Source organism: Colossoma macropomum, unplaced genomic scaffold, assembly GCF_904425465.1.
Source record: "Colossoma macropomum unplaced genomic scaffold, Colossoma_macropomum, whole genome shotgun sequence".
Classification (NCBI taxonomy): domain Eukaryota; kingdom Metazoa; phylum Chordata; class Actinopteri; order Characiformes; family Serrasalmidae; genus Colossoma; species Colossoma macropomum.
The window spans coordinates 33126437-33142303 of record NW_023494801.1 but is presented as its reverse complement, the minus strand read 5'-3'; the positions used below and the strand labels follow the sequence as shown (position 1 = coordinate 33142303).

The 15867-nt window shown below is 40.7% G+C and overlaps 2 protein-coding genes across 4 annotated transcripts in view; both read right to left on the bottom strand.

Moving 5' to 3' along the window:
* The window catches only part of slc25a39 (solute carrier family 25 member 39), a 24483-nt gene extending 21437 nt beyond the window's left edge, over positions 1 to 3046 (bottom strand). Inside the window, exon 1 of one of the 2 annotated variants that reach the window (XM_036589186.1) lies at positions 2901 to 3046. Coding sequence is in view for 1 of the 2 variants with exons in the window: in XM_036589185.1 (XP_036445078.1) it covers positions 671 to 721 (51 nt within the window). In the remaining variant the exon portion in view is untranslated. Of the gene's footprint in view, positions 1 to 670; positions 1651 to 2900 lie in introns of those variants that run through there. The other variant, XM_036589185.1, reaches the window with a different exon arrangement.
* A 5673-nt stretch (positions 3047 to 8719) lies between these two features.
* Positions 8720 to 15661, bottom strand: rpl27 (ribosomal protein L27). Of its 2 annotated transcripts, none has more exons than XM_036590036.1 (5): positions 15584 to 15661; positions 14770 to 14852; positions 13802 to 13971; positions 10862 to 10972; positions 8720 to 8805 (listed from the first exon to the last, which is right to left on the bottom strand). In XM_036590036.1, exons 2-5 carry the CDS (start codon positions 14848 to 14850, stop codon positions 8757 to 8759), a joined length of 411 nt encoding a protein of 136 aa, XP_036445929.1. In that variant the 5' UTR covers positions 14851 to 14852; positions 15584 to 15661; the 3' UTR covers positions 8720 to 8756. The 2 variants fall into 2 exon arrangements, with proteins under 2 accessions (XP_036445929.1, XP_036445931.1); XM_036590038.1 differs by lacking the exon at positions 15584 to 15661 and adding an exon at positions 15495 to 15513.
* Positions 15662 to 15867: the final 206 nt, after the last annotated feature.

Below are 15867 nucleotides of genomic sequence, written 5' to 3'. Positions count from 1 at the left end.
TACGCAGTAACACCAGTGACACGACTCCTGGGGAACTTTCGTTATATATTTTATAACATTTATTTTCCATTTGTTTTCTTTATGTCATTTAAATCATATATTCCATAGTCGTGTATAGATTATTGTAGTTTATATTGCAGACAAAAGTGTTTTTTTCTTCAAAATATGGCCTCAGCCTTCACACATGACTGTGGGGACGTGCACTTCCGTGGTGCTTGGAATTCTAGATAATTGATTTAAAAACCAATATTGCTAAATTGAGGTTCAAGAAAGTGTAATTGTTAAAAAAGTTATTATTTTATTTTAAAATATAAATAAATTGTAACCCTAACATGTTTTTTCAAGTGTAAAATATCTGTAAACGCTAGGGACACAAAGATAGACGTTTCTGTAGAATGACCCGTATACCACATTGACAATCAACTCCTATTGTTGGATCTTATTCATGAACTAGTGATACAACAGCACAAACCTGGCCAAATGTCCAAACTACTCTGTGTATTTTAGTCTCTATTGGCTGGTTTCATGGACTAAGCTTGGACTAAACTTTAATGTCGTTTCACCATTAAAAATCCCATTTAGTCCAGATTAAAGCTGCACATTCTGCATTTCTAAATTGTGTTAGATGACAGAACCTAAACAAAAACAGTGTTGCTATCAAGTTACTTACAGTCTGCACTGAAGATCTGGAGAAATCCCTCACATTAAAAGTAGAAAACATCCCTGTTCAAGCGTCACGCAGCTGTCCTCATCAGCCCTGAGGGAAAGCCCTGGTTACTGCTCTCTGAGCGAGAGGTGGGGGTGATTATAATGGGCGAACACTGAACGCTGATACGTTATCTGTGAGAGGCACCAGGTCTCCGCCCTCTCCTCTTACAGCCAAAACACAGTCCACACCTCCCCAAATCCTCCCAAAACTGGACAATTAATAAACAGGTTCTGCATCTTTATCACCTGCGTGTATCCCTTCACCATGAACAGATGATAAAGAATACGTTTTAGGCCAAAAGCTTCTAAAAACTACCATAAAACAATGTTCCAGGCACCATTCCTTGCATTAACTCTCTGTGAGGACCTTTTAGAGGTGGACGTCTGGTTCCTATCACCACCACTGTGAGCAATTTTGACTCTAAGCTTCTCTAGAACAGAGCTTTTCACACCAGACCACTCTGAATGACTTAGATTACATCTTAGCCATTAAATTACGCATTATGTTTTCTTTGGGGATAATTTAGCCTTACAACACCCTGCATGTATTTCTCTAACATAAATACTGTTAAATATATATATTTTAGGTCAAAACTATCATAAAACAGTGTCTCAGACATCAGGCAGTGAATTCATAACCATCTCATGAAGAAAAAGTCAATGTTTTTCCTCAAAGGTAGATCTTTTTTCCACCTTCTTCACCACCAAAATGAACAGCTACCTTCCATTGACTTCCACAGGGCATGAACTGTGTTCAGCATATCCATCATATTCTTTACCAGATCTTACCATAAAGATGGAAATAAGAGGACATCTAAGGAGAACACTGTTTTTCTCTATTAGTGGTACAGTTTAAGCAAATAGCCTTAACCTTGTATCTTCACTTATTGTCCATTTCATCAGCTCCACTGACCATATAGGAGGACTACATATACAATATAGTTGTAGTTCTACAGTTACAGACTGTAGTCCATCTGTTTCACTGTATATTCTGTTACCCTGTTCTTCTATGGTCAGGACCCTCACAGAGCAGGTACTATTTGGGTGGTGGATCATTCTCAGCACTGCAGTAACACTGATGTGGTGGTGGTGTGTTAGTGTGTGTTGTGCTGGTACGAGCGGATCAGACACAGCAGTGCTGCTGGAGTTTTTAAACACCTCAGTGTCACTGCTGGACTGAGAATAGTCTACCAACCAAAAATATCCAGCCAACAGCGTCCTGTGGGCAGCGTCCTGTGACCACTGATGAAGGACTAGAGGATGACCAACACAAACTGTGCAGCAGCAGATGAGCTATCGTCTCTGACTTTACATCTACAAGGTGGACTGACAAGGTAGGAGTGTCTAATAGAGTGGACAGTGAGTGGACGCAGTGTTTAAAAACTCCAGCAGCACTGCTGTGTCTGATCCACTCGTATTTTAACTCGTATATTTAAATGAAGCCACAGAGGAATCAATAGATTAACTTCCTCGAAGGCTCAACTTACCTAAGCTAACAAAATTGGTGTTTCCTCTAAAAGTGTAAAAGTGTAACCGGTTAATGTAGTAAGGATAAAAAGATAATTAAGGTGGCCTTAATTATCTTTTTGTCGTTACTACATTAACAGGTTAGTACAGTTTTGAAAAATGCTAACGTTATGGCTTTCCATTCGCCAGCTTCTTGTTCCAATTCCCCCGTTCCACCTTAAATGGTGCCAGTCGACGAAATGTGGCTGTTTATATGTCCTCCTTCTTATGAAAAGACTTCATAAAATCATGAAATATGTCATTTTAATAACAGAGTACTACGTCTCCTCCAAAGAGGAGGTGGTGGCGGGTTTAAAAAAAATAAACAAACAAAAAAAAACGTAACGGCTGCACCATTTAAGGTGGACCGGATAATTCGAACAAGTATAGCGTAACACCTAAGCGGCTATTCAGCTTTATTACACGTTACACAGACTTGCTAACGGCTTAACACTCACACTGTTCACGAATTAAAGCAGAAACACAGCTAAACACGAGATTATTAACACGATTATTCGTGTCTCGGCGGCTGAACCAGAGCGTTTTGCTAGGTTAACTGAACGTAAACAAGTCAGGCTCAACAGACCGACGCTGCTACGCCGCACCGAACCGAACCGAACCACAGCCAAATTAATCGAATAACGAGTCCGACAGCTTCGGCACTGGGCTATAAAAGGTAGACTCACCTTTTGGACCCAAAAACAGAGCGCTGTCGCCTTCAGCTCATTCTCCTACTCCACGCTGGGGTGAAATGAGGCGCTCAGTTTCTGCCTCATGTAGTTACTAAAGCACATTCTGTCCTTGCCGTTGTTCGCTGGTGCCCCGCTGGTGCCCCGCTGCGCCCCCTGCTGGCTGCTTCTGGAAGCTCCTAACGCTGCAGAGCCCTGTGTTTTGCTTTAAACAGTAGATCTGCACGGAGCCCCCAACTGACGCTGGACTATTTTTAACAAGGAGTGGCCACGAATTAATATACTGAGGCCACGAATTAATATATGGTCGCTGTCCAACGAAAAAAAGATCTCCAAAATACTAACTTTACAGGAAAGGGCTAAAACACTCTCACCTTAATGTAAGTTAATGTAAAGAGATTTTATTCCAAGTGATTTTGGAGCATTTCTATTGGTCCATTTATCATGAAATGTTCACAGGATGTAAAGAAAAATAGAAAAATAAAAATCGACAAAAAAACAGAGACACATGGTTTTCTTTGGACAGCAACAGTATTATACTCAATAAATTAGTTTGCGGCTTCTGTATAGTTAATTGTGGCCTCAGTAATTTGTTGCCTCAGCATAGTAACTTGTGGCCTCATATCTGTTTTCACATCAACACAAAACATAAATTTAATAAATAACTGGTTACATAATTGGTTAGTGGTTAATGGTTAATGGAGAGGCTCTTAGTTCCAGTGAAGGGTTAATGCTACAGCTATAATTAGTTAAATTTTTTCTGAGGGGTTTTTATTTTTTTATATATCTTTAAGATTTAGATTAAAGAAAAAATACTTAAAAAAATGCAAATCCAATGTTTTCATGTCTGAAACACCAAAGCTGTATTCCATTCCACAGGGTTCCTAAGCAGTGTTGCCTTTCAGCAAAAACCAAACCACCTTGGGAGCCACAACATTTTATGTCCTTTTAACCATCTTGGCTGTAAATATGTCTCAGTATGTGCTGATGTTCTAGTAGAGACTAACAAATTTAATATAGCCAAAAACACAGACTTACTTTGCTCTGCTTTAATCTTCAGCTCAGCTATAGTTGCTTTTCTCGCATCTCCAGCAGGAAACTTTTCCACAAAAGTTGAACAGTTTCTTGTAAAATGTCTCTCAATGTTTAATTTTTACGAGGTTGTAGTCGCTTCTCATTCGCCAGCTTCTTGTTCGAATGGTCCCGTTCCACCTTAAATGGTGCCTGAGGCGCCAGAATGTAACTGCTGCACCATTTAAGGTGGAACGGGAACATTTGAACAAGAAACTGACAGCAGCTTCATGACTTTTTAGTGTTTGTCAGTTTCTCATTGCAGATTAAACGTATCAGGAAACCAGCTGGAGCAATTATAAATGCAAATAAGTCCATTCAGCTCCAAATTATCAATGTTCATCTTAAATCTCTCTCTTTGCCTTTTCGTTAGCCGCTAGCCAGGCAAGACTGTTGTCTGCGTTACCAACAGTCTGTGCACCAGCCTTTAAGGTTAAAGGGTGAATTAGCAGTTCTAAACTCCAGAGTTTAAGACCATTTACAGTTAAACTGTGTTGAACGATCAGCAGAGCTTTATTTTACTGTAAAGGAGGATTATTTTATTTTTACCTACAAATCTGATTGTGCTGTGGAGCCACAGGGCAGTAAAAGAGCCGCATGTTGCCGAACCCTGTATGACACACTTGAGTACGTGATGTCAGTTAAAGGAACTGTAGTTAAGAAACACCTTCAGACGTCCTGAAGCATCATAATGCATCATAAGCATCAAATCAATTTACTGATGGGTAAATTTTCCTGCAGCTTCCCTTGAAGTGATCAACCATTGTTCAGCATTTCCTGCGCAGTGTGAAGATCCCTTCCACCCTGTGGTTCAGAATCTCCCTTAAAATGCCTGAATTTGTACAGTACACTTTGCAGGGAACTACAAGGGCGATTAGGATGCATCTAAAGTGTTTCAGTCTGTAGGCGGAGCCTTATTTTAGCCACGCCCCTGCATTTTAGAGCAGAAAGTGAGGCTGCATCCCTGTCCCTCATGGCCACATGGTGAGCAGTTGGATCCCATTGTTTTTTGACCACTGAAACACAGATTTTCTGCAGTTCAGTACTTTTTTGTGTTTCAACATAAAATATGGTGATTTTATGTGTGTTCAGCTGTTCAAAGCTGTGTCTGCTGGTCATGTACTGGCTAGCGCTTTTAGATTCTGCTCAAAATGAGCTAAAATTGTCACGACCGCAACAGTTTGGTAAAGTTTCAGTAGTGTTATGATTGTTTTGGTAGTAACAAAATGGAGTTTTTAATCATTTGTTTTAATAAAATAAACATAATTAAGGTATGGGGCACTCAGAGCAAAAGGACTTTAGTGTAGGTTCAGTTTAAAGTCTGAAAAGTGTTTTCAACTTTGACTTTAAACCAGTTCAGTAGAATCATCCATGTATGATAATGGGAGTGGGCTTTACACACAATAAATATTGATTCTTTATGGTTTTCCACCAAGCAGCATGAATGAAATTCTTCAGTTTTTTACATAAAAGTTGAAAGAAGATCCAGCTCAAGCTGTGATTCTGTTAGAAGAGCAGCGCTTTTATCAAACTGAGCAGACAGAAAGGCACAAAACACACAGCAAACCAGTGAGGGAGGTCACCAACAGGTTGGCAGTGGGCCCTGTGGCATCGCCACAATACACACACACACACACACACAACGAATGATGAATCACACTTCTCTATCTGTCAGTCTGATGGACGAGTCTGGGTTTGGAGAATGCCAGGAGAACGTTACCTGCCTGACTGCACTGTGCCAGCTGTAAAGTTTGGTGGAGGAGGGATGATGATATGGGGCTGTTTTTCAGGGGTTGGTCTAGAACCCTTAGTTCCAGTGAAGGGGAATCTTAACAAAGACATTTTGGACAATTCTATGCTTCCAACTTTGTGGGAACAGTTTGGGGAAGAACCTTTCCTGTTCCAGCATGACTGAGCCCCAGTGCACAAAGCAGCTCCATAAAGGCCTGGCTGGGTGAGTTTGGTGTGGAAGAACTCGACTGGCCCTCACAGAGCCCTGACCTCAACCCCATCAAACACCTTTGGGATAAACTAGAATGGAGATTGTGAGCCAGACCCTCTCGTCCAACATCAGTGTCTGACCTCACAAATGCTCTTCTGGATGAATGGGCAGAAATTCCCACAGAGACTCTCCAACATCTTGTAGAAGCTTCCCAGAAGAATGGAAGCTGTTACAGCTGCAAAGGGGGACCAGCTCCATATTAATGCCTATGGATTTAGAATGGGATTCATAAAAGCTCCTGTAGGTGTGATGTGTAGGTGTCCCAATACTTTTGTCCATATAGTGTATAAATGATGTGATCCAGGTAATCAAGGCTTCCAGAGGCGTCTGACTGTTACAGCCAGGTGTTTGGATCTAAACTCTCCAGTGAGGCAGATCTCCAGGATCAGGTTTGATCACCTCAATCTACAGTAAAATACTACTAGAAGTCGCAGTAAAATAAACTACAGTTTTACTTTCCTGTCACACTCATTTATTTAGCCATAATGAGGTAACATTACATTACGAACAACAGGATGAAGAGTAAATTTAAACAGTATAATTTAAATCTTCACATGAGTTAAAGAGGAATTCCAATACCTTTAGAAAAAGTCAGTGTAATTCAGTGAGTGAGGTGTAATCAGAGTGATTCAGAGTGGTTTGGTGTGAAATGGTTCAGATGTCTTTACAGTGGTGGTGATAGGAACCAGGGGTCGCCATGACTACAACACAAATATAGACATTTTATTTACTATCAAAACCACCAGTGAACCTACACGAGTCTTCTGAGTTTATATGGAATGTTAAATTAATATATAAGTATATTAAATTAATAAATAAGTTTTCTTTGGGCACTATTTTGCCTCACAACACCCTGCATGTATCCCTCCACCATGAATGGATTTAAAAATGTTTTTTTAAGGCAGAAATCTTCTCAAGACTATCGTAAAACAGTGTCTCAGACCTCAGGCAGTGAATTCAGAACTATTTCATGCAACAAGTTTCTGAGAAAGAGCTTTTAGAGGCTTTAACTCTCCAGACATTCAGTGGTGCTGTAGTACTCGAGTTTGGTCTCAGATTAAGGTGAAACTGTTCTCGAGACCAGCTGAATGCGATGACTCTGTCTGAGGTGACTGGAATTTTCTATCAAACCTTCAAACAGAATAAAACAGTCCTCTTCAACTCCTTGAGACCACCGGTGGTTCCAAAACGCACTTCGTCATATTCTTCATAACTCTATTTCATAAGCTACATTCAGAAGGTGGGGGTCGTATGAGAGCTGTAACTGTCTTCTTTCCAGTCTAATAGATGGGTGATGTCATTTTAAACCCTTATAATAAAAGAAGCTGAACTCCGTTTTGTCTATCTACTTAAAGTCGACCCATTTTTCCTCAAATCTGGGCTATAAACTATAAACAGATGGCGTCTCTTCAGTGATCTGCTCTGTAAAAATTATTTTTATAAAATGATACAAAGAGCATCTAAGATTTTTGGCTTTCAGCAGTAAATTGTAAACATATAGCAATATGTGTATCATAAAACACATGTTCTGTTAATTTGAGGGAGCTTTTACAAAAAAAATAAAATAAAAATTTACATTTATTTCATGCAGTTACTGAATAATGTGCCTTAGGATTTGGTCCTTTAAATTCAGATGTAAAAAACAAAATACACCCTGGAGAATAAGAGGTTAAGTAAAGCCAGCTCACTGCAGGTTGAGCATCTAATTGCTCTTTCCATGAAGGCTTAACTGGGGATTATTTGTTCATGTTTATTGGTTCCTAAAATACAAACATCCACTGCGGACACATCAGAGCCATTATCACTGTCGTCATTTAATAATAAAAACATATATTGTTTGGCTTATAGTCCATCACAAAGTTTGTGATGAAGAGACAGAACTTCAACATTATTTACTTCCAGAAGTTATGATGCCAAGTCAGACTAGGACGCTTACAATAATGAATATTTTTAGGCTATGCATTAATTCAGGTACATAAAATAATTGTATATATTAATATATAAATATTTACTAGTCTGTCATATATAATGAAGGTGCAATGAACTAAAAATTAATCAGTCTTTCCTCCTTTTCATTGTCATATTCTGAAAATTCCCCTTTAAGTTCAAACTCTAATAAATATTACAGCAGTGATTTGTTGCCGTCTCCATTCTCAACAGGATCCATCAAGCATAACGTCCAGCTCATCACACAAAACAGAGTAAAAGATTATTTTTTTTTATGAAATATTCTCAAAAATGTTCCGTTTTCTGTTGAAACTGATATTAAAGGGTCTCACCTGCACAAGTACTTCAGTTTTTCGGTAAATGTAATGTGTACTTGAATTCAGGGAGGTGAAAAAAGCAGTTTCTGAACATGAAACGTGACATTTTTCCATTTGGCACAAATCCTCTGGAAGGACTTTTCCACAGGCTCGAGGTTTTAGAGTCGGCTTTTCATAATTTGCAATTCTGCATCTTGTCATTTTTGCTGGCTGCTATGAAAATCTACAAGTGTTAATTATTGTACGTGGTTTTCAAAGCTGCAGTCCCAGGCTCGATCACAGAAAGCTCAAAATGACCATATTAAGAGAACCGAGCCTATATGAATGCAGAACGTATGACACGCCGATAATTTAAATAAACGCTGAACGCTGTTTTCATCCTTCTCTACTCAAAAACTGGAGGAATACTTCATAACACTGAACCTCCTCAAAGCCATAAACAAACAGCACCATCACAAAAGAGAGAAGGGAGAGTTGGGGTGTTTTTACAGCTTTATTAGAGAAACCAATGAACATCTAGAATCGGAGCTTCTGGAAGAACCATTTGTTCTTGCCGGTCTTGTATCTGCAAGAAGAAGAGAGTCAGTCAGTTCAGTAAAAACCAAAGCAGACAATTAAGGGAACAATTCAAAATTCAAATAAGCACAATTTTCCACTTTCCCTAGATGTAGTCGATCAACCCAGACAAGGTTGGAGTCCAAATGTTGCTTCTTTACACACTTAGTGACGGTTTTTCAAGGGGTTTTAGTAAAGAAAATGGTTCTATACAGAAAACAAATCCTTTGCTTGATTAAAGGGTTCTGTGCATCATGAAAGGGTTCTTCAAGACGATGGAAAATGTGTTGAATATGGTTCTATATAGAACTTCTGTTAAACTGTTCATATAGCATCAAACAGGGTTCTTATACTATTACAAGCTTGACAAGAGAAGAACCCTTTTTGGTTCTTATACAGAACAATATTCAACACTTCAATCTGAAGATCTCTTTCACAATGCAAAGAACCCTTTAATCATGTAAAGGGTTCTTTAAACGTTCATGGTTCTACATAGAACCATTTTCTGTACTAAAGAAGCATCATTTTAAGTGTGTAGTTTCGAACTGGAGCTATAATAAACAGAAGTCAATAGTCACCCAAATCTGTTCTGTAAATACTTCCCCAAAACTTCTCAACCCGAATGCAGATCTTCATTAAGGCTGAGCAGACAGTGATTTAGGACACAGTATGACTTACTGTGAGCTATAAAAATAAACAATACCTGCTGTCTAAAATGGCCTCTGTGAGCATTCAGCTACACAGCAAAGCTTTCTTACCCTTCACACCTCACAGTAGTGCTGGGCGATATGACCTCAAACCAATATCACGATTAATTGAATGTTCTCAATTGTGATTAATTAGCCATTTTGTTTTTTGCTTGTTTTCTTGCCCTTATAGTTGTAAATATGCTCTGCATATCTTAATGTAAATCGTCTCAACAGCCAGAACAGAACTCAGGCGGCTTTTACGTCAATCCAACTCGACACTGACCATAATTTCGCGCTGCTGAGACTCAAACATTTGGGCCGATGTTTTGTTTCTGTACAAAAATTAGAAGAGACTCATTCAAAACCCTCCGTGTTTGAAGAGATTTTGAAAGAAATGTCCGAACGCGGCCGCAGGAGAACGAGGCTGCAGCGTCAAAGAACAGTTAAAAGTCTGAAAGCGAAGTTTAAAGAATCCGAGGACGCGAACCAAAGAAGTGACCGCGCCCTTTTTACAGCTCGGACACATTCAGGGTGATGAGCCCAGCTGTCAGTCAGTGAAGCTTCATGATGGCTCCTGTGATGCTGGTGAAGATGAACCTGATCCTCCGGGAGTGACTGGCGTTCGTTGGCGGTCGTGATTGTTTACCTCTGGATGAGCCGTGAAGCAGCTCTGTTCTTTTGCACATACGGCTCAGTTTAGGAGCTGATCTGTTCAGACTGATGTCCCATACAGATCACATTTAAAGATAATGTAAACAGCCAAACAAAATCTGATTTGGTGATAAAATCGGGCCACTTTTACCTGCTGTGTGAACATACTATCATACGTAGTCATACTGTGTCCTAAATCCCATCAACTAATCTGTTCGGTCTCAGTGGAGACCTGGAAGTGGTTTTAGTGGGTTGAGAGAAGTTTTGGGGATGTATTTACTGAAATTATTAGGGTGACTATTGACTTCGTGTTTGTTAGCAATGTTAGCCCCGTAGCTCGAGTTCAAAACTAAAAGTGGCAAATTTGGACACCAAACATGTCCTGGCTGACTGACTACATGTGGGCTAAGTAGAAAACTGGGTAGAAAACTCTGATTTTTTGCCTAAACATTCCTTTAATAGATCAATACAAGGATATTTTTTCGCTAATCAAAATAAATCCCTGGAAGCGTTTCTGAACAAATTCTAACACTGATGTCAGGCTGTAATACTCAAATGCCTGATCCCTGTGTGAGAAGCATGTTCAGAATCAGTCAATGCTAAACTCGGGAGAACATGTACCAATTTATAGTGCTTCATTATCAGTCTGAATCCCTCATAAGAGAGGACTCAGCTGATTCAGACACTGCATGGGTGCCTGAAATGGATGTTCTATGAAGTACTTACCTCTCCTCAAATTTCACTTTGGCCTCCCTCCTGGCTTTGCGCTTCAGAGCAGGATCCCTGAACACATCCTTGTTGACAACGGTTTTGTCCAGAGGAATGTCAACAGAGTACCTAGAGAGAATAAACTGCTTTTAGCTTCTTTTTTACAGACAAACAGAGATAAAAGTTCATAAAATGTTTACTGACGATTACAAAAGACTGTAATACACCACAGGAAGTGTAGGGGGTGATATGGCTTCTATTGTTTCATTTAAAAAGCCTCTATAATGTTCATATGATCCACACAGTCACTCTGACAGACTGTAATACACTACAGGAAGTGTAGGGGGCGATATGGCTTCTATTGTTTCATTTAAAAAGCCTCTATAATGTTCATATGATCCACACAGTCACTCTGACAGACTGTAATACACTACAGGAAGTGTAGGGGGCGATATGGCTTCTATTGTTTCATTTAAAAAGCCTCTATAATGTTCATATGATCCACACAGTCACTCTGACAGACTGTAATACACTACAGGAAGTGTAGGGGGCGATATGGCTTCTATTGTTTAGTTGCACCACAAAAGATTGCAAAAACCAAACCCAGCTGAATCTGACCACCACCAACCAGAGAGCAAATAAAACTACATTCCTACATACGTTCACACACTGATCTCATGGATCTCACTGTTTGCAACTTTAGCGACTCAAATTTGCCAGAGTAACAATTTAAATCAATAAGAGAAGTGAGGAAGAGGATGAATGAGAAAGCCAAATAAATACAGGGTGAAACGCCAAATACTAAATACTCTGCTTTCAGCTAATGTTCAGCTACACACACAAACCACAGCCACGTGTCCACACGTATGTACAGATTACTCTAGTCATAAAAACATAAAACACCTAAAAAATTAGTCTACTCAAACTCATTCCTGCCTTCTCTTACCTCTTCAGGGTCGTGATTTGCCCTGTCACAATTACATCATCGCCTGATTCAAATTCATTTGAGCTCATTGTTGTTTTCCACAGCTTTTAGTTCACAATCATATGCTTACATAGCAACAAACGTGAACTGGGGAGTTATCAGTTGGGTTGTGCAAACACAGGACAAAGATAAAGACAATTAAACTGTTAAGCAGCTATTTAGGCAGCAATTAATCATTACATTTCACTAAAACTGACATTTCACGATTGCGACAGGCCTATTAGTCACAGGTCTGGACGTTCCAGGATTTCAAGCCAAATCAAAATCCGCCCACAATTATTCGCTGACCATGTTCATGTTGCAAACGCAGTCATGTGTACAAAGATAAGTCTGCATTTTTAGTTTTGAACACGAGGCAGCATCCTTGAACATTGACTGTAACGTAGCAGAAACGAGGGATACGGGTTTGTTTTTCTCCTGGTTCTCACAGGACAGCAAAAGCACGTTGTTTTTCCCCTCCAACAAAAAGCCAACAAACATTGTGACAGCGGATGTCGGCCATTGTGTCACTTCAGTGACAAACAATAGACACTCGCCTTTACATTGCTGTGCAAACAAAGATCTCGGATGAAAAGAATAACTACAGCAGCGATACGAGTGCATCAGTATTCCAGGACCAAATTCAGCACCACTGAGTTTGAGTCACTCATCAACTAAAGCTATACATTTTTAAAGAAAGACATAAGAAGCACAAAGGCTTAAAATATGCATGACAATCGCAGAGACAGCGCCAATTTCTTCAAGAAGGAAAAATGATTCTCCATTATATGTTAGCAAGTCGAGTGGGACGCAAGAAAAGTTTTGCTTTTGGCCCTTTCCAGATTACGGCATTTATTCTGCTGAAAGCACTCGCTGCTTCCGCTAAAGCGATAACAACTACGATGAGTAGAGCTCACTCAGGTGCTCTGAAGCAAAAAACAGCCTCATCTCAGTTTCACTGGGTTGTCCGCTCATCATGAGCAGAGGAAAAACAGGTTTGTGCAATTAATAAAGGAATAAACTTTTCAGACAATGGAAAAGACCCTCTGTGTCAGCGTCTCAGCGCTGCCGACCAGCGTTAACGTGCAGTTTGTGCTTCAAAGTTGCTGCTGCGGCCGCTTTCAGAGGAATAGTTTTCATTTTCGCCCTCAAAAGCTGTCAGTATCTGAGAGCGAGTGCTCAGCGGGGAGTAGGCGTTCGTTCACTGGAGCCGGTCGTTCTGTAAAATGTCCACAGTGGCGCTACGATCCATGATGACCTGGCACGCCCCCTGCCGGCATGCGCACATGTTAAGCTTTTTGCCAAGTAAGCTGTTCCAACGTTTCCAGCTCATATGGCAGATCTGGCATTTTGGTTGTAGTTATTTTCACCTAAACCGATTTATCACTCTGTAGACGTTCACAGACGTTACTGTACTCTGATACCTGTGAAGGAGTTTCCCCATAAAGCCTTTATATCCTTTATTAAGTCTGGACGTCTACATTGTTGTGTGTTTGTTCTCCATCAGCTCTGGACACATCCTCAAATTTCAATCTGGGCAACTATAACAAAGATAAAGTGACGCACCTTTCTGTGATACGAACGCCTGTATTTCTGAGGTTAATAATTGTCCGTAAGGCAATAGCAGAACTTGTTTTACCCAACGTTCACACACTTCCGATTCTTGTGAAAAGGGCCTTTTGTTTACAAGCTGGATCATGTGATCAGAGCATGACAGCATGTAGGAAATCTCAGATGAAGCTTGTTCGACTAAATTGCAGTGACAACATGTCAAACTGTTTAGGATAACAGTTGGGCAATGTCTTCCTAACTAGCATATGATGATGTCTACAGGTAAACATCACCATGGACGATGACATCGGGAACAGGGAAGGGTTTGGACGGGCACCAACTGGAAAACCGGCAAATGTTGAGCACCTACCATTCTTCTTTAAATGAGTAAGGTGCGAATGCTAAGTTGCCACTACATGGTGAGTAGTTCTGCCAATACATACCTGGTGGGCATCAGGTGGTTGTAGTTGAACACCTTAACGAAAGACTTGATCTTGGACCTCTTGGCGACCTTCTTCTTGCCCATGTTTGAGGTGACCTTGCGGGGGTAGCGGTCAATGCCTGCGACCAGAGCGTGGCTGTATGGACGATCTGCAGTGCCGTCATCGATATTCTGAAACAAGGGAGGCAAAATCAACAAAGCACAAGACTTCAAATCAAAACATAACTAACATTAATGTGACTCTCAGTGCTACAAGATTTCTCTGCTAGACATCGCAGCTACAATACACTTAATAAAGGCACTAATATTTTTTGACCAAAGTGATCTACAACTCAGTCACAGCTCATCTGGGGCACAAAAGTGTAGTCAAAACAGCGACTGAACTCCAGAACACCTTGTATTGTACAAAGTGTCCCTAAAACACTGACATCATTTCGTAGCCTAATAACAGCCAATTCTCCCTCAAACGATCTCAAATATTAACAATGTGTAAAAACTAACCAAGTTTAACTTTTAATGTAGGTTGAAGAATGACGTTCACTAGAAATGAAGGCATTTTGTGTTAGAATATGCTCCAACACAGTCAAACAACAATGTGCAGCCTGCATTTTCGAGAAAATTCAATAAAAATGCACCAAACGGAAAGCAGATTTGGACATGGCACAAAAAATTCAAAGAGGAAGGCTGTCTGCGCCGGGCAAAGGGATCTGGACGACCACCAGTACTGGAAGATATTACATTTATGAAGCTGTGAAATCGGTTATAAAACCTACATCCCTCTGAATTTCCTGTTGGGATTTTGATACATAAATCTTGTATTGTCCAACATGAAGCCTGTTTAATGTCGTTTGCCTCAGATATTCACATCTCAAATGATGTCAATGTTTTTGGGACACCCTGTACGGTCCCATATCGCAATCGAGCGAGAAAGTGATCGTGCAGGTCTAATGGTCATGTTTCAGGACTTACCTTGACGATGACTGCTTTGCGTCCGGCGTAGCGTCCAGCCAGGACCATCACCACTTTACCAGGCTTCATGAACTTGCCCATTTCTGAAAAACCAGACGTTGGCACCTTTAGAACACAAACTTGAGGCATCAAAACACCCAGAACAAACTATCCTCAGATCAGGGGGATCATCTAGAGCTCTTTTCCTGACAGATATGCTTAATATTAGCCCTTAAATTATAGATTCCCAGCTTAAGTGCGTTGCTGGTCCAACTTATTCAGGCTCACACTTTCCTGCTCTAACACGATTTAGGGCCAGAACTGGATCATTAGCTTATCATGCCATTTAAAGTGCAGGACAGGAGGATGGCCGGCCTGGAGCAGGTAAAACGAGCGTTACAGCTGGAAGACAGGCTTAAAATGTAAACAGACAGAGTAGCTTTAAGTGTTTAACACTGCTGTACTGTAGCTGCGTTAGCACAGCAGCTAATCAAGGTCCAGCTGAACACTGAACAGCTAGATTAAACTGTACAGGCTCTCCGTGTTAAACAGGTAATCAAATAAAAGCGATATTCCGCTTTATTTGCTGTATTTTTGTTGTTTTGCGAGCCACTGGCTCAGCAACAGCAGCGCAGCCGGCTAACCAGACTACAACAACGCGACACCGCGCTACATTCAACCTCTTCATCTTAGTGGACCAAAGCGCAAAATAATGGAAATGAACACCTAGGATTGAAGTTAGGCACCTTCTCTTGATACCCAACTCGAGAAAATGAGCGAAAACACGTATTTTAATGCCGATGGACGCGGATTATTTCATCGGGTTTTAACTTACTGGTCTGATTCTACAGCCGACGGCAACAGGAAAGGAAGCTAGCAGGGCGGGCCTGAACTTTGGCACCGGCCGCACGTGACGTGTGTCCTGCCTCTCCGTTCACTGATTGGACAGAAGCAGAGTCGCGCGCCGCTGGCAGGGTGCGGCCGCGCTCCAAACCGCATGCAAGCACCCTACTTAGGGCACTTAGAAGGGACGATGGCCATTTTGTTCTGTCGCGCTGAACCGAAGGCTGTGTTTCAATTTACTTACATGTACACTCTTAGAAAAAAGATGGTTCTTCA

Bases quoted from the DNA above. Each gene is read 5' to 3' on its own strand.
- rpl27 (XM_036590036.1), bottom strand. From the start codon at position 14,850: ATGGGCAAGTTCATGAAGCCTGGTAAAGTGGTGATGGTCCTGGCTGGA. The intron at 13,972-14,769 runs GTAAGTCCTGAA...CCCTTGTTTCAG, and splicing joins GCAAAGCAGTCATCGTCAAG to AATATCGATGACGGCACTGC. The intron at 10,973-13,801 runs GTATGTATTGGC...TATTCTCTCTAG, and splicing joins AACCACCTGATGCCCACCAG to GTACTCTGTTGACATTCCTC.